General features: G+C 46.9%; 1 protein-coding gene and 1 pseudogene across 1 annotated transcript in view; one reads left to right on the top strand and one right to left on the bottom strand.

The window, feature by feature from the left end:
- LOC144610257 (scavenger receptor cysteine-rich type 1 protein M130-like) overlaps nucleotides 1-13,856 on the bottom strand; it is a 73,202-nt gene extending 59,346 nt beyond the window's left edge. The window contains exon 1 of the mRNA XM_078428846.1: nucleotides 13,468-13,856. Coding sequence (XP_078284972.1) covers nucleotides 13,468-13,856 — 389 coding nt within the window. The remainder of the gene's footprint in view (nucleotides 1-13,467) is intronic.
- Nucleotides 13,857-14,060: 204 nt separating this feature from the next.
- LOC144610256 (inositol 1,4,5-trisphosphate receptor-interacting protein-like 1) lies at nucleotides 14,061-16,675 on the top strand (annotated as a pseudogene).
- Nucleotides 16,676-22,258: the final 5,583 nt, after the last annotated feature.

The raw sequence follows: 22,258 nt of genomic DNA, 5'->3' as shown, positions 1-22,258 counted from the left end.
TAAAAGACCTTTTGGCCCATCAAGTCCACATTGACCATCGATTATCCATACACTAGTTCCATCCTACACACTCGGGATAATTTACAGAAGCCAAATAACCACCAAATCTGCATATCTTTGGAATGTGGGAGGGAACCGGAGCACCCGGAGAACACCCATGTGGTCACAAGGAGAACGCACATACTCCGTACAGGCAGCACTCGTGGTCAGAATCAAATCCGGGCCTCTGGTGCTGTGCGACTATGCCGCCTCAAAGTGTGTTCTCCACAATGATCTCACTGTCCTCCATTTCCTTCTCCTTGATGACAACAAATACAAAGTACTCACTTAGTACCTCTCGTACATCTCCAGACTCCAAGCACAAATTCCCTTCTTGATCCTTGAGCAGTCCTACCTTCTTCCTGGTTTCCTCCTGTTTTTAATACTGGCACTTCCCGACTTACGTAGCAAATGAGTTACGTAAACTCAGCCTAACGTTAAAAAATTACAATAGGTGGTCCTGATTTCTGAAAGACCTGTGCTATTGCAATGGCAGGATGGCAAGTGCTTCCCGTCAGCTTCATATTTATAAAAGCGTTGAATGGGATTGCTGTTCCTCTTGCTTCAGCCACTGTCGGTATGACACTGGGAAGGCAAGCGAGAATGAGGGAGGCGGTGGAGAGCAACCCCTGGCCGAGTTGCTGTCATCTTCTACAAGATGCGCCAGTGAGTCCTTCACTGGCTGCCGCACCGTCTAGTTGACATGGCTGTTGTTGAGGCTCATATTGTAGCCTCTGGCCGACAGAGCTTTCTTTGGGCTGCCCCCACCAACATGACACGCGGAGTCACTGTAGGCATCCACCCCCCCCCCCCCCCCTCACCATCTACTGCTTCTTCCAGTCGGCCATCACTGAGTCCACTCAATTGTTCTGCTCCCACCGCCGCCTCCTCCCTCACCCCCAGAGTTGCCGACATGTGAAGATGTCAGCTGCTCTGAAGTAGAAGGTGGAAGAGGCAACAGTGCAGGGGGGTGTGGACAAAGTGACAGCTGACCAGCACCACTGGCTCCTAGTTTTAAGTTGAAATAACAGAAAATAACTGAGCAGACTAAATTAGTCTTAACAAGAGTCCAACCCGTAATGTCACCTCCATGTTCTCCAGAGATGTAGCCTGGCTCACTGACTTACACCAGCACTTTGTGTATTTTGTGCATTAACCAGCATGTGCAGTTCTTTATTTCTACCTAGTTTTAAAGTGATTTCAACATGCATATAATCTGATTGATGTAAGTATTTATGGAATATAACCCTTACATCAATCAGGAAGTGTATGTAAGAAATCCTTTGGGGTCTTCTTTAATCTGACTCACCAAAGAAATGTTGTGGCTCCTTTTGAGCCTTCTAATTGCCCACATGAGTTCTTTATATTCTTGAAAGGCCCTGTCTGATTCCATCCACAAATCTTGCATGCACTCCCTTTTTCTTTTCGATCAAATTTACAAACTCTTCGGTTATCCAATGTTCCATTACATTGCTGTCCTTATCCCTCCTCCTCACTGGAACATGGCAGTTCTGAACTTCAATCAGCTGGTCTTTAAACAATTCCCACATGACAGATGTAGAATTATCATTAACAATTCTCCCAGTGTGCTCCTGTCTAATTAAATTGTAGTTTGCCTTACCCTGGTTTAGAACTTTCCCATAAGGTTCAGTCTACTCCCTACTCCAAACAATATTAAAACCGAAGGAGTCGTGATCACATAACCATGAAACACCAGTCACCTGGCCAGGCTCATTTCCCAACACAAGGTCCAGTATGTTCCCTTCCACGGTTAGACTATCCACATACTGGTTCAAGAAACCTTCACGGATATACCTCACAAATTCTGCCCATCTAAGGCTTTTGCAATGAGCAAGTTGGAGTGAAAGTCACCCACTAAGTCATCTCTGTTGGAAATCTGTCTATGTATCTGTTTCTCTATCTCCTGCTTGCTATTGGGAAACAGAAGGGGGGAGGGGGGGGGGGGGGGGCTGGTCTATAGTACAATCCCACGTGAGTGCTTGCACCTTTAATATTTCTAAGCTCCACTCCTATTACCTCAGCAGACAAACCATCCAATACGTCCTCTCTGAGTGCTGCTGTGACAGTCTCCCTCATTAGCCCGCACCTCCTCCACTTATTTTACCTCTCTCCCAATCACATCTGAAACAACAAAACCCTGGAACATTGAGCTGCCAGTGGAGTCCCTCTCACAACAAGGTTTCCACAATGGCCACATTATCACAGTCCCAATCCAGGCTCCCTGTATGTCTGCTTTTTTCACAATACTCCTTGCGTTGGAATAAACACACTACAGCCCATCAGCATCACCATATTCCTTCACCTCTCTTTCTGTCCTTTCTATGAGTCTTGCCGATCCGAACATCCACTTTTCCATCACTCCTTCCCGTATCAGACCCACTTCTCTAGTTCCCAACGCCATGCTCCCCTGTTTTAAACCCTGCCGAGTAGCACTAGCAAACCTCACAGCAAGGGAAGTGGTCCCCCTCCAGTTCAGATGTAACCCATTCCTCTTGCCACCTCTGCCCCAGAGAACATCCCAATGGTCTAAAAATCTGAATCCCTGCCCGCTGCACCAGCACCACACCAATCCACGATTTCATTCAGCCTTGATCAGTCTATCCTAATAACTGAAATTTAGGGAATTTCCTGGTTAATCTCCTCTGTACATTTCCTTACAATAGTGGTCACAGGTGCTTAAATTCCACACCTGTGTGATAGCACCTCTGCCAGTGCACCACTCTCAGTGATGTAGGGATGCATCTGCCTAATTTGTCTCTTCAATTCGCCAGAGAGCAACTAGAATTCATGACCTGACTATATCAAAGATTTTTCAATCTTCATAGTATGTTGATGTAGTATACTTTCACAGTCGCTACAAAACGGTATATTCAGAGTGGCCAGACAAACATTAACCAGCCTCCTATACCCCCTCCATACACGTACCCAATGATATCACCAAGTGTCTATAGGAGAGCAACATCAGCCGAGTCTGGAGAGGCCTCAAAACCATCTCTGGGTGCAAGGAACCCGACTCCCAGGCCGTGGGGGACCAGAAGTGGGTAAATGATCTGAACCTATTCTTCAACAGGTTCGGGTGACGTTTCGGGTCGAGACCCTTCTGAAGGGTCTCGACTCGAAACGTCACCCATTCCTTCTCTCCTGAGATGCTGCCTGACCTGCTGAGTTACTCCAGCATTTTGTGAATAAATATCTTCAACAGGTTCGATCAGTCACCTACCCCTCCCCTGGTCCAGTCACCACTGCTGCAGCCCCCCTTGTCTGCACGTCCAGTACACTGCCCCACCTCCCCTCCCACAGCACTTGGGTCACAGCAACCACCCAATGCCTCTGCTTCTCCTGCCCCAACCACCCCACCCCCACCTCCTCCCCCCCCCCACCATCCCCCCCCCACATCCCCTCCTCCTCTCACACCCTCGAGCACCCAGCCTCTGTGCTCCAATCTGTCTCTCTCTACAGACCAGGTGAGAAATGAGCTCAGAAAAATCAATGCGAGGAAGGCGGCTGGTCCGGACAGCATCAGCTCGAGGCTCCTCAAGTCCTGTGAAGACCAGCTGTGCAGGATAGTGGAGCACGTCTTCAATCTGAGCCTGAAACTGGGGAAAGTTCCACAGATGTGGAAAACATCCTGCCTGGTACCGGTACCAAAGACACCGCGCCTGAAGGAACTCAACAGCTACAGGCCGGTGGCACTGACATCACACCTGATGAAGACATTGGAGCGACTGGTCCTCGTCCATCTCCGCCCCCTGGTGAGACCATCAATGGATCCGCTGCAGTTCGCCTACCAGACTCGCATCCGGGTGGAGGACGCCATCATCTCACTACGACACAAAGCTCTTTCGCACCTGGAGAAGCCAGATAGCACTGTGAGAATCATGTTCTTTGATTTCTCCAGTGCGTTCAATACCATCCAGCCTGGGCTTCTGGGGGGCAAGCTGGAGTGCGCAGGAGTGAATCACCACCTCACATCCTGGATTCTGGATTACCTCACCAACAGACCACAGTATGTGAGGACAAAGGACTATGTTTCGGACATGGTGGTCTGCAGCACAGGGGTTCCGCAGGGAACAGTGCTAGCTCCTTTCCTGTTCACTCTGTACACCGCGGACTTCAGGCACAGCTCAGCAAACTGCTATCTACAGAAGTTCTCTGACGACTCTGCCATCGTCGGCCTCATCACAGGCGACGATGACAGGGCATACAGAGAACTGATCAAGGACTTTGTGGACTGGTGCCAGTGGAACTGCCTCCGGATCAACGTGGGGAAAACCAGGGAGATGGTGGTAGATTTCCGCAGGCGCAGCCATGTCCCCCCGACACCGGTGAACATAGTACCTGGGTGTTTACCTTAACAATAAACTTGACTGGACCAAAAATATCAATGCACTGTACAAAAAGGGCCAGAGCAGACTTTACCTGCTGAGGAGACTCAGGTCCTTTGGAGTGCAGGAGGATCTCCTAAGGACCTTCTACAACACTGTGGTGGCATCAGCCATTTTCTATGGAGTCGTCTGCTGGAGCAGCAGCATCTCAGCAGCGGAGGGGAAGAGACTTGACAAGCTGATCAGGAAGGCCAGCTCTGTCCTCGGTTGCCCCCTCGACTCAGTACAGGCAGTAGGAGAGAGGAGGATGATGGCAAAGATAACATCGCTGCTGGACAACGACTCCCACCCCATGCAGGACACTGTCACTGCACTGAGTAGCTCCTTCAGTGACAGACTCCTTCACCCCAAGTGTGCGAAGGAGAGATATCGGAGGTCCTTCCTTCCCACTGCTGTGAGACTGTACAACCAGCGCTACTCCCAGCAGACCGGTCAACTGACCAGTCAACAGTAACAGTAAAGAAAAAACACAGTAAATGATGACAATTATCCTTATCTTTATTTTTATTTATAATGAATGTCTCTTGCTATCCACTTTGCTGCTGTAACACTGCAAATTTCCCCGGTGTGGGACAAATAAAGGAATATATTATTAGTATTATTATTATTATTATGCATTTTGTCTTTGAAGGGAATTCATTGGGGCGGCCAGCAGAAAGATAAAAAGAACGTAACTTACTATTATGCAGTTAGGTAGCTTTGCTAGTTTTCTTCTTCCCTGCAACATGTGGGTAGCCATACTTGAGATGAGAACAAGAGAGATCATGTCCCCAAGTCAAACTTACTGAAAGAGAAATGACAAGATATTTGTATCAGTTATCGTCAAGAAAAATCACCCTAGATTTGATAAAATAGCTCTGCAGTGATGTGGAGCTGTTTCTGGATGAGAATGGATTGAGATCCACAAGTGAGTATAGATGTTATATTTCAATTGCTTACTGCAATAATTCAACAACATGCCGTTCCTTTAAGGATAGTTTGCATCCTGACTGACCGCTCCTTCACTCAATGTTACCAAAAGAAAAGCAGATTGATCCATGGTAATGCACAACAGTTGATGTTGGCTGTCAACAGCTTTCTCTAAATTATTTTGTTATTTTCAAGACTTTGTGAGTTCTAAAGAACAATCTAGATTCAAGGATGGTGAATGAATGAGGACAAATGAGAAGCTTTCAGTTATTCACTTGACTAAAAGGTGACATGTTTCCAGAATTCTCTAGCAGTGGTGGTGGATAGTGGCACTTGAGGCTTTTGGATAAGTCCATGGATGTGCAGGGAACAAATGGAAATTGATCATATGTAGTCCATCAGTCTACTCCACCTTTCAATCATGGCTGATCAATCTTTTCCTCACAAACCAATTCTCCTGCTTTTGCCCCATAACCAGACCTCCCAACATTTGATTTTACAAATTCAGAATTTTGATGTCCAAAACTCAGAATTTTACATCAAAATTCATAATATGGCGCGTGATGCAACTTTTCAGCAAAAACGCGTACGCGTTGCGTTACATTCACGTGTGAAAAACGACTATTATTTCCAACAATCTGTCATTCTTGGACTACATGTACAATGTCACGCCTATCATGAGTATATTCTACTATTATAGAAAGGTTATTGAACAAAGAAAAATTTGTTTTGTTTTGTTTTTTCTATTTTGCTTTTTCCTTACACATCCCAATTCTCTTGGTATTGAATAAAAGAACAATGGTCATAAAATGTATGACTAAGTTGAAAAACTGCACACACCTAATTTAATTGAAGACATACTTGCTCCAGTGGTCTTCAACAGCAAATCACAACGGACCATGTCCCACCCCAACCCTACTCCCCCCCCACTCTCCCCACCCCCTCCTCCCCCCCACCCCCCCTACTCCCCCCACCCCCCTACTCCCCCCACTCCCCCCACCCCCCTACTCCCCCCCACCTCTCCTACTCACCCACCTCTCCCCTCCACCCCTCCTCCCCTTTCCCCCCAAATCCACTCCCTCCTCCCACTCTACTGCCCCCCCTGCCCCACACCCCAACATCCCTCCCCATCCCCTCTCAACATCAACGGGCCTCACGCTCCGCAGCAAGGATAGGCCAGCGGCGAGGCAAGCGGTGAGCCCGGGGAGTGGCGAGGGGCGAAGCGAGGCCAGTGGCGAGAGGCGAGGTGAGGCCGGGCCAGCGGCGAGGCGAGGCCAGGTGAGCGGCGAGGTGAGGCGAGCGGTGATGCCGGGCCAGCGGCGAGGTGAGGCGAGGTTAGCGGCGAGATTACATTATGTGATCTAGATTACATATTTGTTATGCTTCTAGATTACATATTTGTGATTTTGGAATCTTTGTACAATTAATTCACCTTGAGAAAAGTCTGATACCAATTTCTAGGGAAGCCCATGTCACACATTCTTCAATTCTGTAAAAAAATCTTCATGTAACTCAGTTAATTCACCATCTAGGAAGGCCGTCTTATTCCGAGGCCTTCAATACTAAGGGGGCAAGTCCACCTTTCTCAGATGGCTTTTTGGAAGTCCATGTTTGTCAAAACAACTATATCTACAAAACAACTATATCTACAAGAGGACCAGGGCTGGGAACTGAATATTCAGGGGTACACAACGTATAGAAAAGACTGACAGGGGGTGGGGTCGCACTGTTGGTAAGGAATGATATTCACTCCCTTGCAAGGGGTGACATAGAATCAGGAGATGTAGAATCAGTATGGATAGAAATGAGGAATTGTAGAGGTAAAAAGACCCTAATGGGAGTTATCTGCAGGCCCCCAAACAGTAGCCTCCATACATTCATTTTGGAGGGTGCAAGTTGATTCAAGAGCTAAAATTGGCATGGCACAAATGTAATGCTACGGTGGTTATGGGAGATTTCAACTTGGAGGTTGACTGGGAAAATCAGGTTGGTAATGGACCCCAGGAAAGAGGGTTTGTGGAGTGCCTCCGAGATGGATTCTTAGAACAGCTTGTACTGGAGCCTGTTGTACTTCGTGGTCCGGTACCTTTGGTGACTCTGGACGGACAACGACTACACGTGTTTAAGATGTTATCATGGTGCAGCTTGTACTCCAGGCTGTTTATTCCAAGGCTGCCTGGATCCAGAGTGACTGCCTAATCACACCCATCACTTATATACACAGCCATACAAAGTAGTTCTTGGATACACAAAGTAGTCCCAGCAATATCACAACATCCCCCTTGTCTTATATATTACAACATCCCCCTTGTCTTATATAAAATTGTTTTCTTTACCATTCGAGGGCTAAAATATATTTAACAAACAAAACCAAAACACCATTACTTTTTGCAAACAAAACCAATAGCACAACTAAACACAATTAAACACAATTGCTTTTTTCGCCATCATGGTGGTCACTCCTCTGCGGAATTTCACTCATCGCCGGGTGGTCACTCATCTCCGTGTGGTCACTCACTCTGTGTGGTCACTCATCTCCGTGTGGTCACTCATCTCCGTGTGGTCACTCACTCTGTGTGGTCACTCCACAGATATACACATATATACAAAAGCATCAAATATAATACATTAAGCTTTCAGTACACAGATCACTACACAGGTCATTAAACACAAAATATTCATTTTGTTCCGTATCTTCCCCTCAAGAAGACGTGCTGTGTAGATCAAACGTAGTGTAGGCTCTAGATACTCCACCACCATGATTTGCTTGCCACTGCTGGCCTCCCACTGCTGGGTTGGCACTGCTGGGCTCCCACTGCTGGGCTGGCACTGCTGGGCTCCCACTGCTGGGCTGGCACTACTGGGCTCCCACTGCTGGGTTGGCACTGCTGGGCTCCCACTGCTGGGCTCCCACTGCTGGGCTCCCACTGCTGGGCTCCCACTGCTGGGCTGGCACAGCTGGGCTCCCACTGCTGTAATCGCGGTGCGATCACGCCTCCTCTGCAGTGCGCGCTGGCCCCGCCCACAGTTGCTCCCCGGCCCCGCCCACAGGTGCTCCCGGCAGCTGCCGCGCAATTCGAACGTGCTGCCGCTGCCTCCGCTGCCTCGGGCCCAGGGCCATCCCGACTCTACCGTCGACGCGCCTGGGTAAGTATGTAGTGCCTCGGCCTTACCGGCCGCCACACTTCCGCGGGTGGTCGGTCCCTCCGGTCGCCGACCCCCTCCGGTCGCCGCACACCTCCATGGGTGTCTGTCTCCTCCAGGGCTCTCGCGGTCGCCGCACACCTCCATGGGTGTCGGTCTTCTTTCTTAATTTTTTTAATTTTATAATTGATACCAGTTTGGCGCCTCTTCCACATCAGTTTCAAACTCTTGCCTCAGTCAGGCTCACTAAAGCATGTTTTATTAAATATATTGCTTGTTATCTCTCAGTCACTCAAGTTTTACTGCATTACAAGTACACCAAACCGAGCTCTAATCAAATTTTCTCCCGGAATATTTTCGCATTCTCCTCTCCGCTCAAAGGTTTACTGATTTCCATCGGAGTAGCAATTTTAACTCGGTTGCATCGTACATTCTAGTGTTCTTTCGCCCGGGGTGGTCATTTTGTGAAGTGTCTGTTATGTTCCTTTTTAGGCACTTCAAATTGTCACATTTATTCTCATCTGCACAGCAATGGTGATGCACAAATACAGTCAAAAATCCTTGTTTGCGGCAGCATCACAAGCACACAGAGTAAGACGTGCACCAAAATATATTATACATCAATGTCACAAAATTCTACAAGTAAAAAGACAGTTGATAATATGTTTATGCCGGTATTTGTTTCAACTACACAGTTTGGAGAGAGAAGTGTCACAATTGTCATCACCAGATCAGAACCATGTGAGGTGGCACAATGGAGACAAGGAACTAGTCCCAACTTTTTGAAGCCCCCACCGGGCGATGGAAAGTCCCAGGGCCGAGCCGAGCAGGCCGATGAAAGTCCTGAGCTCCCACTGGGCGATGAAAAGTCCCAGGGCCGAGCCGAGCAGGCAGTGACTAGTGGGGTACCGCAAGGCTCGGTGCTGGGACCGAAGCTATTTACAATATACATTAATGACTTGGATGAAGGGATTAAAAGTACCATTAGCAAATTTGCAGATGATACAAAGCTGGGTGGTAGTGTGAACTGTGAGGAAGATGCTATGAGGTTGCAGGGTGACTTGGACAGGTTGTGTGAGTGGGCGGATGCATGGCAGATGCAGTTTAATGTGGATAAGTGTGAGGTTATCCACTTTGGTGGTAAGAATAGGAAGGCAGATTATTATTTGAATGGTGTCAAGTTAGGAAATGGGGACGTACAACGAGGTCTGGGTGTCCTAGTACATCAGTCACTGAAAGGAAGCATGCACGTACAGCAGGCAGTGAAGAAAGCCAATGGAATGTTGGCCTTCATAACAAGAGGAGTTGAGTATAGGAGCAAAGAGGTCCTTCTGCAGTTGTACAGGGCCCTAGTGAGACCGCACCTGGAGTACTGTGTGCAGTTTTGGTCTCCAAATTTGAGGAAGGAAATTCTTGCTATTGAGGGCGTGCAGCGTAGGTTTACTAGGTTAATTCCCAGAATGTTGGGACTGTCATATGTTGAAAGACTGGAGCGACTAGGCTTGTATACACTGGAATTTAGAAGGATGAGAGGGGATCTTATCGAAACGTATAAGATTATTAAGGGGTTGGACACGTTAGAGGCAGGAAACATGTTCCCAATGTTGGGGGAGTCCAGAACCAGGGGCCACAGTTTAAGAATAAGGGGTAGGCCATTTGGAACAAGGAACTAGTCGCATACATCTTCAGAAAAACACAAAGTTCTGGGGTATTTCAACGGGTTAGGCAGCATCTGTGAAAGGAATGCATCGGTATATTTTCCCCTGGAGAATAATAGTTTATCAAGAATAATCCGGGTCTATTTCGAGCTAGGATGGAGTTCGCCTTGGATGAGATAAATGTGAATGAATTATACTTTATTGTTACGGTACATAGGTACAGTGAAATAGTTTGTTTTGCATAAACACTATGCAGTACATAAGTGTCGCCACGTGTTGTCGATGACAATGTTACAGAATACTGACTAGCTCCATCTACTGCTTGCCACTGCGCAGCACCCACTCTGTCCCCGTCACTTCCCCCTTTGTTCTCGATGGCCCCATGCCAGGTCCGCCTATTGTTCTGGGCGGCCCTCCGCCAGGTCCCCTCATTACTCTTGCCGGTGCACCTCGTTCTCAGTCCTTCCTCGCTCCGGCATGGGGCAGATTCGGAATCTGCGGTGGGCGAGCCGCGTCTTCCGGGTGCGTCATGGAAACAGAGAAAATAGGTGCGGGAGCTGGCCATTCGGCTCTTCGAGCCAGCACCGCCATTCATTTTGATCATATCTGTAAGGGGTTTCTGCGCCGAGCATTCGCCCGACCTAAGGTCCCCGTGCCTTGCTCTGATCCCTTGACCAGGCCGCGCACACTGGTTCCCCGTGAGTGGTTCGACCCACTCACCCCCAACGGTTCTAGACACTGGACTTAGATGCAGGAGCGTTTATAATGCAGAAAAACTCAACCAGACCAGATTTGAAGACAGGGTTTAAATGGAAAAAGGCTTTTATTGAGCGCTTGGGACTATTGTCCATGAATACTTATACAGTTCTATAAGACATGTCTATAAAACACATACCGAATCACATGAATACTTATAACTATGAATCATAAAACACACACAGTTCTACAAGACATATACACGACTGTAAGATGGGGAACGTACGACACATCGCAAAATTGACCAACACACATTCCTTTACACACCCACGTTTATTCAAACCACCCTCCCCTCTACACTAAACTATGTCCAGGATATGCAGAATTGGGGTATCTGCTCACCATGGGGCTATTACAGGGGTTACTGGCTGTTCGTCTTGCAGTACTTCTTTTCGAGTTGCGTGCCGGTTCCTCTTACTTGCACTTCGCTTCTTCTTGCCTGTCTTTTCTTCCTCCTGCATCCGTTTGACTTGCTTCCTTGCATCCGTTTTCTTGCCTGCTTGCGTTCCTTGCAGGTTTTCTTCTTGAGTTTAAAACCCAAAAGTCATGGCCAGTTATACTATTCTGACCCGTCCTATCTCCCGCCAGATCTTGGAATCTCTTTGTTTAAAAAGATATGTATGAGTTTTCTCTCTGATCTGCGCTTATGTCCGGGGATATCGGGGATGGCCAGACGGTGTTAATTGGTATTTCGTTGCGAGGTGATGGGTTTAACTGGTTTCCCATCACCTACCAGGTAGTGTTCTATGGGCTATTGTGCCCCCTTAACGAGATTAACTGGGTAGGTCGGCTTGGGGCATTGTGAGTATGCTGATGTCAGTGCCCCAGTGTCTGGACTTCGACCTGGTTTCGCAAGCTTCTGCATGGCCAATACCCATCCATTGTTCTGGCCGTGGCTTTGCAGAAACCTAGAGACTGGGCTGTAAGGTTTTTGCTTTTGTGGCTGGTCCCTTGGAAAAAAACGACCGCAGCCTTTCTCCGCTATCAGCCCCAGTCTCCCGTTTAAAATGTCCAAACTGCAGCTCTTTGGTTTTGTGTTGCTTTCAGAATGAGGGAAAACTTCTCAAATCTTACATGGCTGATCATCCACAATCAGTAACCTGTGCCCAACTTCTCCCCATCTCCCTTGATTCCACTGGCCCCCAGAGCTGTATCTAACTATCTCTTAAATCTATCCAGTGATTTGGCCTCCACTGCCCTCTCTGGCAGAGAATTCCACAAATTCACACCTCTCTGGGTGAAAAAGTTTCTTCTCACCTTAGTTTTAAATGACCTCCCCTTTATTCTAGGACTGTGGCCCCTGGTTCTGGACTCCCCCAACATTGGGAACATTTTTCCTGCATCTAGCTTGTCCAGTCCTTTTATAATTTTATCTAATAATAATAATATTCATTTATTGTCATTGCAACGAGTACAACGAAATTAAAAAATAGCCAATCCTGACGGTGCGTACAAACATATATGCAATAAATGCAAAAACAAATAAATACATAAATACAATTAAATACAATTATATTAAGTACAAGATTTTTTAACGGTGTTGCCTAGTGCAAAGGTAGTGTTCAGTTCTCGTATGGCCCTGGGGTAAAAACTGTTCTTAAGTCTGTTTGTTCGGGATTTGATCGACCTGAAACGTTGACCAGAGGGCAGATGAACAAACAGACGGTGGCCGGGGTGGGATGGATCTTTTATTATTTTGCCTGCTCTACTGAGGCAGCGTAGGCTGAACAGGTGCTCCAGGGAGGGCAGTGAGCAGCCGATGATCTTCTGGGCCGTCGTGATGACCCTCTGAAGGGCCTTCCTGTCCTTTTCTGAGCAGCTGGCATACCATGTGGTTATACAGTATGCCAGCACACTCTCGATGGAGCAGCGATAGAAGGACAACATGAGCTTCTCCATATATGTCTCTATACGATCCCCTCTCATCCTTCTAAGCTCCAGTGAAAACAAGCCTAGTCTTTTCAATCTTTCCTCACATGGCAGTCCCGCCATCCCAGGGATCAATCTCGTGAACCTTTGGTGCACTGCCTTAAATACAAGGATGTCCTTCCTCAAATTAGGAGACCAAAACTGTACACAATACTCCAGATGAGGTCTTACCAGGGCCATATACAACTGCAGAAGACCCTCTTTACTCCTATACTGAAATCCTCTCGTTATGAAGGCCAACATTCCATTAGCTTTCTTCACTGCCTGCTGTACCTGCACGCTAACTTTCAGTGACTGGTGTTCAAGGACACCCAGGTCTCGTTGCACTTCCCCCTTGCCTAACATGACACCATTGAGATAATAATCTGTCTCCTTGTTTTTGCCGCCAAAGTGGATAACCTCACATTTATCTATAACTAGACCAAGTGGACCCGTTGGGTCCATTCCTCGTAGAGGGGGAACAGGGAAGGGGAGAGGGTGTGACTGAGTGAGCCCTGGACCCAAAGCATCTCCTCTATTGGTGTAGCACCCTCAATTCCCCCTCCCCCCACTAAAACCTCCTTATCCCCCCTCCTCCCCCCACTGACCCACTCCATCCCCCCACACCACCCCCACTTGCCCCTCACCTGCCCCCACTCTGCCAGGACATCTGGTGTTTAAGAGTGTCGAACGCTCTCTGTTCATGCCAAGACCATACAGTATCTTTACGAGTCAGCTGGCGCAATGGGGCTGATATTTCGCTGAAATTCGGAATGAATTTCCCCAGGTAGTTTACCATTCCAAGGAATCTCTGCAGGTCGGCGACAGCGATTCTCAGCCCTTTCCAGTGTGAGGTCAGCATAAGTTCATCCTGCACCTTGTCACTAAGAATACCATATACCAGTCTGTCACGAATGAGACTATCACACAAGTTTCCGAATGTGCATCGGCTAGCAATATGTTTTAAAGAGCTGATATAGGCTTCGACTGGCTCACCTTGCATCTGGCTGCACGCTAAAATTCTGTGGTGCTCCATTACGAGATTGGTGCGTAGCTCACACAGCTGTCTGAACTTCTTAAGGAGGCAGGCTGGATCGTCTATAAATTCTGCCGGGACGACCTCCGCGCCCGTGTCATCTAACTGGGCTGGAGCGTAGTGGAACCAGTGTGCACGTCAAACGGCTTCTGTACCAGCCAAGTTGATGAGGATAGATGCACGAATTTCTGGTGGTGTAGCACGATGGGCTGCATGGATATATACGTTGAAGTCCTCTTCGAAGATGCGCCAGCACTCAGCGAGGTCGCCATCAAATACGAGCGGATTGGGCTTCCGAAACGTAGCAGCCATATCGAGATAACAAACCAAACAGAAAAAGAAAACGAGGTAAAATAAACCGGAACCAAACTAGGCGATTAAAAGGTTCAAAACTTCTGACACCGTGTTGTTGGTATCAAACCCATACACAGGAGTAACAACTCATAGTTTTATTGTAACACAAGTGGAGGAAACATTACATGCTATCGTCTCCGCAGTCAGCATCTAGTGTGCTGTGAGACAGCATAAGGAAGCTTACATAGTCTAGGTAGGGATGAAGATCCAGACTGGATCACATGTGGAATGTGCAGCATGCATAATAAGTGAGGTGATCTAATATGGTAATCTATAATAGTCTCCTTTGTTCAACTACAACACTGTTATTTCTGGTTTAACCTTCTCCCTCTGAAAGTGCAGATTAAAACTAATCATATTATGGTCACGACCTCCAAGTGGTTCCTTTACCTTGAGTTCCCTTATTAAATCTGGTTCATTGGACAACACTAAATCCAGAATTGCCTTTTCTCTGGTAGGCTCCAGTACAAGCTGCTCTAAGAATCCATCTCGGAGGCACTCAACAAACTCCCTTTCTTGGGGTCCAGAACCAACCTGATTTTCCCAGCCTACCTACATATTGAAATCCCCCATAACTACAGTAGCATTACCTTTGTTACATGCCAATTTTAACTCCTGCTGCAACTTACACCCTATATCCAGGCTACTGTTTGGGGGCCTGTAGATAACTCCTATTAGTGTCTTCTTACCTTTACAATTTCTCAACTCTATCCACGGTGACTCTACATCGTCAGTTCCAATGTCACCCCTCACAAGGGACTGAATTCCATCCCTCACCAACAGTGCTACCCCACGTCCTCTGCCCATCTGCCTGTCCTTTCTATAGGACGTATAACCCTGAATATTCAGTTTCCAGTCCTGATCCTTCTGCAGACAGATCTCTGTAATCCCCACAATGTCATACCTACCAATCTCTAACTGAGCCTCAAGCTCATCCACTTTACTTCTTATACTTTGCGCATTCATACACAGTACTTTTAATCCTTTGCTCATCTCAGCTTCCACATCGATTCCTATTATACTTGGCGATATTCTACTATTGCTTTGTGAGCTTTCTGTCCTGTTAATTCTGGGGTGTTTCTTAATTATTCCTATACTCTCTTTCCCTTTAACTCCATCCTTATTCTCCTGCTGCTCACAATTCATTTCTTGGGATTCTGGCTAGGTGACACTTTGCCACGCATTCCCCAGGACTATAATAGCGAGGAAGAAGAGGAAGAAGAAAATGAAAATGGATTTCCCCGAAGAATTTACAGCAGCATTTTGAATATTCCTGATCAAAGTGTCCTGGATCAGTTTTACAACATCTCCATTCAGAATGTGAGCCAAGAGCCAAATCAGACCTGTGAATTTGTAGAAAGCTTTGTGGACAATCTTTTGGAGGCTAGTAGGAATCTTTGTCAGTGGAACTCTGAGCTGATCCTTGAAGACTGTGTGGTTATTGGGAGTCAGTTTGAAAAATGGGGCTGTAAATATGTGATATTTTGGTTCCAGTTTTTCTCCAGGATGGATATTGTTTTAAACCAGAGGTTTGTTCCTGTGACATCCCACCAGAAAAACAGAGTTATGGCAGGATTCTCATGGTTACACCAAACAATGCTGACTTGGGCTGCCATAGTAAAACCACACAATTTGAAGGGGATATTCTTTGCCTTATTCACAGCAAGAGATTTGAACCTGATGTTCGTGCCAATTGCCTTGCTTCTGTCATGTGTTCCGATTGGTATTTGGATTATAAGAAGGTAGTAAAATGGTTCAGGGATTTATTAGCCAAATCTTGGAACAAAATTTGCCATAAATATGATTTTGAACTTACCGTTTGCAATATTACAGGTTGCTGTGGTTTAAAAGTACATTATCAGTCTGGGCGAACCATTTGCATACAAGTCTTTCCTGCTGTGCGGCTGAAGAATTCAGATGTCCAACTTGTACCTAGTTTTTTAGATTGCTCGATGAATACTCCAGCATCCACGACCTACAGGAACATTTCCTGTGCAGTTTGTGAGTTTCTACAAATCATTGCCAAAAATACCCCCAAAAGTTCATGTCATCTCAAATGCCTTCAAATACTGATCTTTTTAATGGAAAAACAGCGCAGTTCTCCAAACCAGCGACATGTTCTTGGTTCCTATGTCTTTAAGACTGTCCTTGTGCATCTGCTGTTAAGTCAGCCATTTTCAAACTGGCATGAAAGTCACCTCGAACATCGGCTGAGAGATATGTTAAAATATCTCGGAAAATGCTTGGATGAGAAAAGGCTACGGAGATTTATGATTGGAAATCAATCACTTCTTAAGCAAATTGAAATTCCAGAAATGCTTCTAAAAGCAGAGCCTATAAACCTCTTCCGGTCATTTGTAATAGAACGTGATTCTTACAGTCAGGCACTGATGGAGTATCAGAAAATATTAAGGGACATGTGTCCGTTAATGATGGAGTGCATTAAAAATTATACAGCCAGCTGATTGAAAACATTGTACTTGTTCCCAGTAGACAACAGGAAACGTAGATACTGAAATCTTGAGGCTTCGCTCCCTGGTTGGGACCAGAATTATTTAAGATATGTAATATTTACATTACTATTAAGAATAAAATCAATAGATTTTTTAAAATATCAAGAATAAACTAAAAGAATACATTTAATAGATTTTTCTTCAAAAATAAACTTTATTCAGAATAAAAAATGTATACAACAGAAAAATTGTGCGAAAATTCTTCATATATTCTCAGTGTCTGTCCATTCAATAGTGCCATGCTCAGTGATCTTTCTGTCTTTGAACATTACACCGTTGGACTCTTGAGGTGATCTCCCTTCCTCAGTTTGAGGGGTGTCCCCACTGGGTTCTGCCCTTCCATACCCAACAGTGAAACGACCCTGGAAAGTGGTCCTCCCCCACAGACCCTTGGTGTTGGCTGCACCAAGCTTCAGTGCATCGCTCAGCATATAAGAAGCTTGAAATGGGCCAGTCGGCAACATTCCCTGATGAACAAATCGCTGTGCTGGGAGTTTTGGGCAGACCAAAGAGAGTTGATGGAATTTCAGCAGCATTGGATGCCTGTCTGGGAACATCAATGCGAACAGCCCACAAATCAGAACTGTTGGGGATGAACCATGGCAATGATTTTTGCATGGTTCACCAGCAGTGTTGCAGTGCTGATTTTTTATGTGCCGGAGCTGTCACGAGTGACAATAGACAATAGACAATAGTTGCAGGAGTAGGCCATTCGGCCCTTCGAGCCAGCACCCCCATTCAATGTGATCATGGCTGATCATTCTCAATCAGTACCCCGTTCCTGCCTTCTCCCCATACCCCTTGACTCCGCTATCCTTAAGAACTCTATCTAGCTCTCTCTTAAATGCATTCAGAGAATTGGCCTCCACTGCCTTCTGAGGCAGAGAATTCCACAGATTCACAACTCTGACTGAAAAAGTTTTTCCTCATCTCAGTTCTAAATAGCCTAGCCCTTATTCTTAAACTGTGGCCCCTTGTTCTGGACTCCCCCAACATTGGGAACATGTTTCCTGCCTCTAACGTGTCCTACCCCTTATTAATCTTATATGTTTCGATAAGATCCCCCCTCATCCTAACAGCGGCCGCTGTTAAATTCCCCACTGTTTATTTTGGCTTTATTTTACTGAGGTGCCGGAGCGGCGCTCCAGTGAACTCTGGCAGCACTGCGCCCCTCCTTGTTCACCAGACCCTCTTTGCAAATTCATACTCTGCGAAGAGGAGAACAACCTCTCCTCTCCTTAACAGTTCAAGAGCGTATTCATCGATATGCCGGATCTCCACAATCTTTTTAGGAAGTAGAGGCGTTAATGGGTGTTCTTTATGGTTGTATCAATGTGCTGGGTCCGGGACAGGAAACAATTAGTCATTTAAATGCATTCACTTTCATATTTCATGAAACACCAGGTTATTTCACTATTTACCTACAGACCATCACGGAACTCAGATAGCAACATTTTCAGTTTATATTTGATGGTATCACACAAATGAAACAAAGATTTCTTATATGACTCAAGGAACTTTAGGGAATAAATTTAGAGATACCATATTAAATGTTAACTATCTCTCGACATTCTCCGTATTAATGCAGGATATCGACCCAAAACATCAACTACCCCTTTGGCTCCATAGATGATGTTTGACATGCTGAGGTCCTCCAGCAGTTTATTTTGTATTGGATGATGCATCCTAGTTGGCTGCTTGCTCCACATCTCGGCTAGAGCATCGTTGCTTGTGGCTGAAGAGACCAATGCGGGAGTGACAGTCTCTGTGGCAAAGGTCACATTTGTGTGTGGTCTCTGGTCTGTTGAAGTTGCTGCGCTCCTTTCTGCGTGCCCACTTGTCTGCCGCTGCGTTCATCAGTTTCTCTTCCCCCGTTTTGAGATGTTGGTTCAGGGTACCTTTCCACCTCGTGCGGTCAGCTGCAAGGCTCTCCCAGGACTCCACATCGATGTTGAGCGCCTTGAAATCTCTCTTGCAGACATCCTTGTAACGTAGCTGGGAGCGGCCGATGGTTCTCCTCCCAGATGTCAGCTCTCCATAGAGGATGTCTTTTGGAATACGGCCATCCTCCATGCGGTGGACATGGCCCAGCCACCGCAGCCTGTGCTGCCTGAGTAGAGTGTACACACTCGGAAGGCCAGCGCCAGACAGAATCTCGGCATTGGACACTCTGTCTTGCCAGGATATACCCAGGATACGGCGGATGCTTCTAAGGTGGAAGGTGTTGAGTCTTCTCTCCAATCTGGCATATGTAGTCCATGTCTCACTGCTGTACAGCAGCGTGCTGTTGGCACAGGCATTGTAGACTGCTATCTTTGGCTTCACTGTCAGCTTTGGATTGGTCCACACTCGAGTTGTGAGGCGAGCGAGAGTTGTAGCTGCCTTCCCGATCCTCTTGTCAATCTGTGTGTCCAAGGAGAGTTTGTCGGTGATGGTGGAGCCGAGGTACGTGAACGGCATCGAGTTCATAGTCGTCGATGGTGATGACAGGCGGTGCCTCTGTATCCTGTCCCAGGACATTCATCTTCTTCAGGCTGATGGTCAGCCCAAAGTCCTTGCAAGCCCGATAGAAGTGGTCAATCAGTGACTGTAGTTCCTGCTGGGTGTGGGACACAACTGCTGTGTCATCGGCGAACAACATGTCTCTGATGAAAGCTTCTCGTACTTTTGTCTTGGCTCGGAGGCGGGTGAGGTTGAAGAGCTTGCCGTCTGATCTAGTACGCAGGTAGATCCCCTCTGTTGCGGTGCCGAAGGCATGTTTCAGGAGCAGAGTGAAGAAAATCCCAAAGTGTGTGGGAGCGAGGACGCAGCCTTGTTTGACGCACTGCGGATGTCGAAGGGCTCCGAGAATGCCATTGAGCTGCACTGTCCCCTTCGTGTTGATGTGGAAGGATTCTATCATGCTCTGCAGTTTTGGTGGGCAGCCGATCTTTGGGAGAGCCTTGAATAGGCCATCACTGCTGACAAAGTCGAACGCCTTGGTGAGGTCAATGAAAGCAATATACAGGGGCATCCGCTGTTCTCTGCACTTCTCCTGCAGCAGGCGAAGGGAGAAGACCATGTCTACTGTTGACCTTCCAGCTCGGAAACCGCACTGTGACTCTGGGTAGACACGTTCTGCCAGCTTCTGCAGGCGGATCAAGATGACCCGAGCAAAGACCTTGCCGACGATGTTGAGGAGGGAGATGCCTCTGTAGTTGTTGCAGTCACTTCTATCGCCCTTGTTCTTGTAGAGAGTAATGATCGTAGCATCCCTCATGTCCTGTGGTACAGCTCCTTCTTGCCAGCACTGGCAGAGGACTTCATGCAGAGGAAGCAGTAAGGTAGTCTTGCAGTGCTTGATCAGTCAGGGGGAATCCCGACGCTGCCTGGGGCCTTGCCTGAGGCCAGGCTGTCAATGGCCTTGCTGAGCTCTTCTACCGTCGGCTCTCCATCTAACTCATCCATGGTCTCTCGATGGCAGCAAGGGCTGATGAGGGCACAGTGTTCTCTCTTCAATAGAGGTCGGAGTAGTGTTCCACCCATCTCTCCATCTGCTGGCATTTGTGATTACTTCCCTAGTGGAGGATTTGAGGGGGGCTGTCTTGCTCCGGATTGGTGCTGGTGCCTTCTTAATGCCATCCTACATTCCCCTGATGTTCCCTTTCTTTGTCCCGCCCCCCCTAACATCAGTCTGAAGAAGGGATTCGACCCGAATCATCACCCATTCCTTCTCTCCAGAGATGCTCCAGCATTTTGTGTCTACCTATTGAGTATACTGTATGTTGGGTGATCATGTTGCGTTTGTGAGGCTGCATTTAGAGTATAGTGTTCAGTTCTGGGCTCCTTGTTATAGGAAAGATGTTCTAAAGCTAGAAATGGGACAGAGAAGATTTACGAGGATGTATCCAGGACTTGAAGGTCTGAGCTACAGGGAGAGGTTGAGCAGGATGGGACTCTATTCCTTGCAGCGCAGGAGGATGAGGGGTGATCTTATAGAGGTGCGTAAAATCATGAGAGGAATAGATTGGGTAGATGCACAGAGTCTCTTGCTCAGAGTAGGGGAATCGAGGACCAGAGGACATGTGTTTAAGGTGTTTAAGGGAGCAGATTTAATAGGAATCTGAGGAGTAACTTTTTCACACAAAGGGTGGTAGGTGTATGGAACAAGCTGCCAGAGGAGGTAGATGAGGCAGGGACCATCGCAATATTTAAGAAATAGTTAGACAGGTACATGGATAGGACAGATTGAGAGGGATATAGGCCAAACACAGGCAGGTGGGACAAGTCAAGCTGGGACATTTTGGCCGGTGTGGGCAAGTTGGGCTGAAGAAGGGCCTTTTCCCATGTTGAATTACTCTCTGACTCTATCTGCAACTTGATTTATTTGCATCTTCCTTGGTTTTCCCAGGTCAAGTTGTTACATGAGATATTTGCTTTCATCGCCCTTCACGCTATCTACGTTTTGTTTTGATTTCTGGCACTTCGATTCTTTCTTATTCTTCATGTTTTTCCAATTAATTCTAATATAGAACAACAGGCTAAACAGCTACCCAATCAACAGGTTGCTGTTCCTCACAAAGCAACTCTTTTCGTTCACACTCTGTAAGCATTGCAATTCCTGAACCAAACTGCCTTCCACAAATCACCACCAGAGCGCGCTATCTACTTTAAATGCTCTGTTTCCAAGCTCCCAACATCACACTAGATGGTGGTTTATAAAATTATTACCACCAGATAAGATGTTGGCTATATTGATATTATGTGAGATGCAGCAAAATTTTATTTCAGCAAGATCACATTTCAGCAACAGATGCATTCTGTAAACCTGTAGTTCTGTGCATTTATTTTACAGGACAGGTGATATACAATGTGAACATGGATAAAATGTGAACGTGGGTGGCTCAATGCATTAACACTCAGTTTCAGCTAAGGCTCCAAGAATAAATGTTTCTCTAGCAGCATTTACACAGTAGGTTCAAAGCATTAAACAGTTTTGGTTAACAGTTTGTATTAAATCTGTATTCACACCTCTGTGACATTAATTATCCATCAGTTGTCATCTTACATCCAACTGTGCCTATGAGAATATTTGATGTAGCTGATTAAAGATAACCAACATTGATATTGATCTAATAATAACTTTTTGTGAAGTTTTGGACCATTGATTTACACTTGCAGGGGTGTCAAAGTACCTGCCCGCGAAGGGGTCCAATCCAGCCCGCGGGATGATTTTTTTTGGGGGGGGGGAGCTGCGTTGTCAATGGTCGTGTGGAGGGCGGGCGGCATTTATTGCGGCATGTCGGGGTTGTAGTTAGTGGCACGCGTGAGTGGTCGCCGAGAGAAAGGTGGCGGACTACATTTCCCGGCGGGCAGCGCGACGGGAGGGAGGGAGGGTGCGGGCGGGCGGGCGCAGTGCCAGTCGCAGTCCCATCCAAAGATACTTTGGTCCCATCCGGCTCGGCGACGAGAGCTGCGAGTCGGTGGCTGGAGCGGGGCTGGGTGTGGCGGAGCGGAGCTGTGCGACCGACTGGAGTGGACTGGAGGCGCCGACAA

The sequence above is a fragment of the Rhinoraja longicauda genome, chromosome 36, assembly GCF_053455715.1.
Source record: "Rhinoraja longicauda isolate Sanriku21f chromosome 36, sRhiLon1.1, whole genome shotgun sequence".
In the NCBI taxonomy this organism is placed as follows: domain Eukaryota; kingdom Metazoa; phylum Chordata; class Chondrichthyes; order Rajiformes; family Arhynchobatidae; genus Rhinoraja; species Rhinoraja longicauda.
Note: the sequence above shows the minus strand (reverse complement) of the source record. Positions and strands in the feature narration are given on the sequence as shown.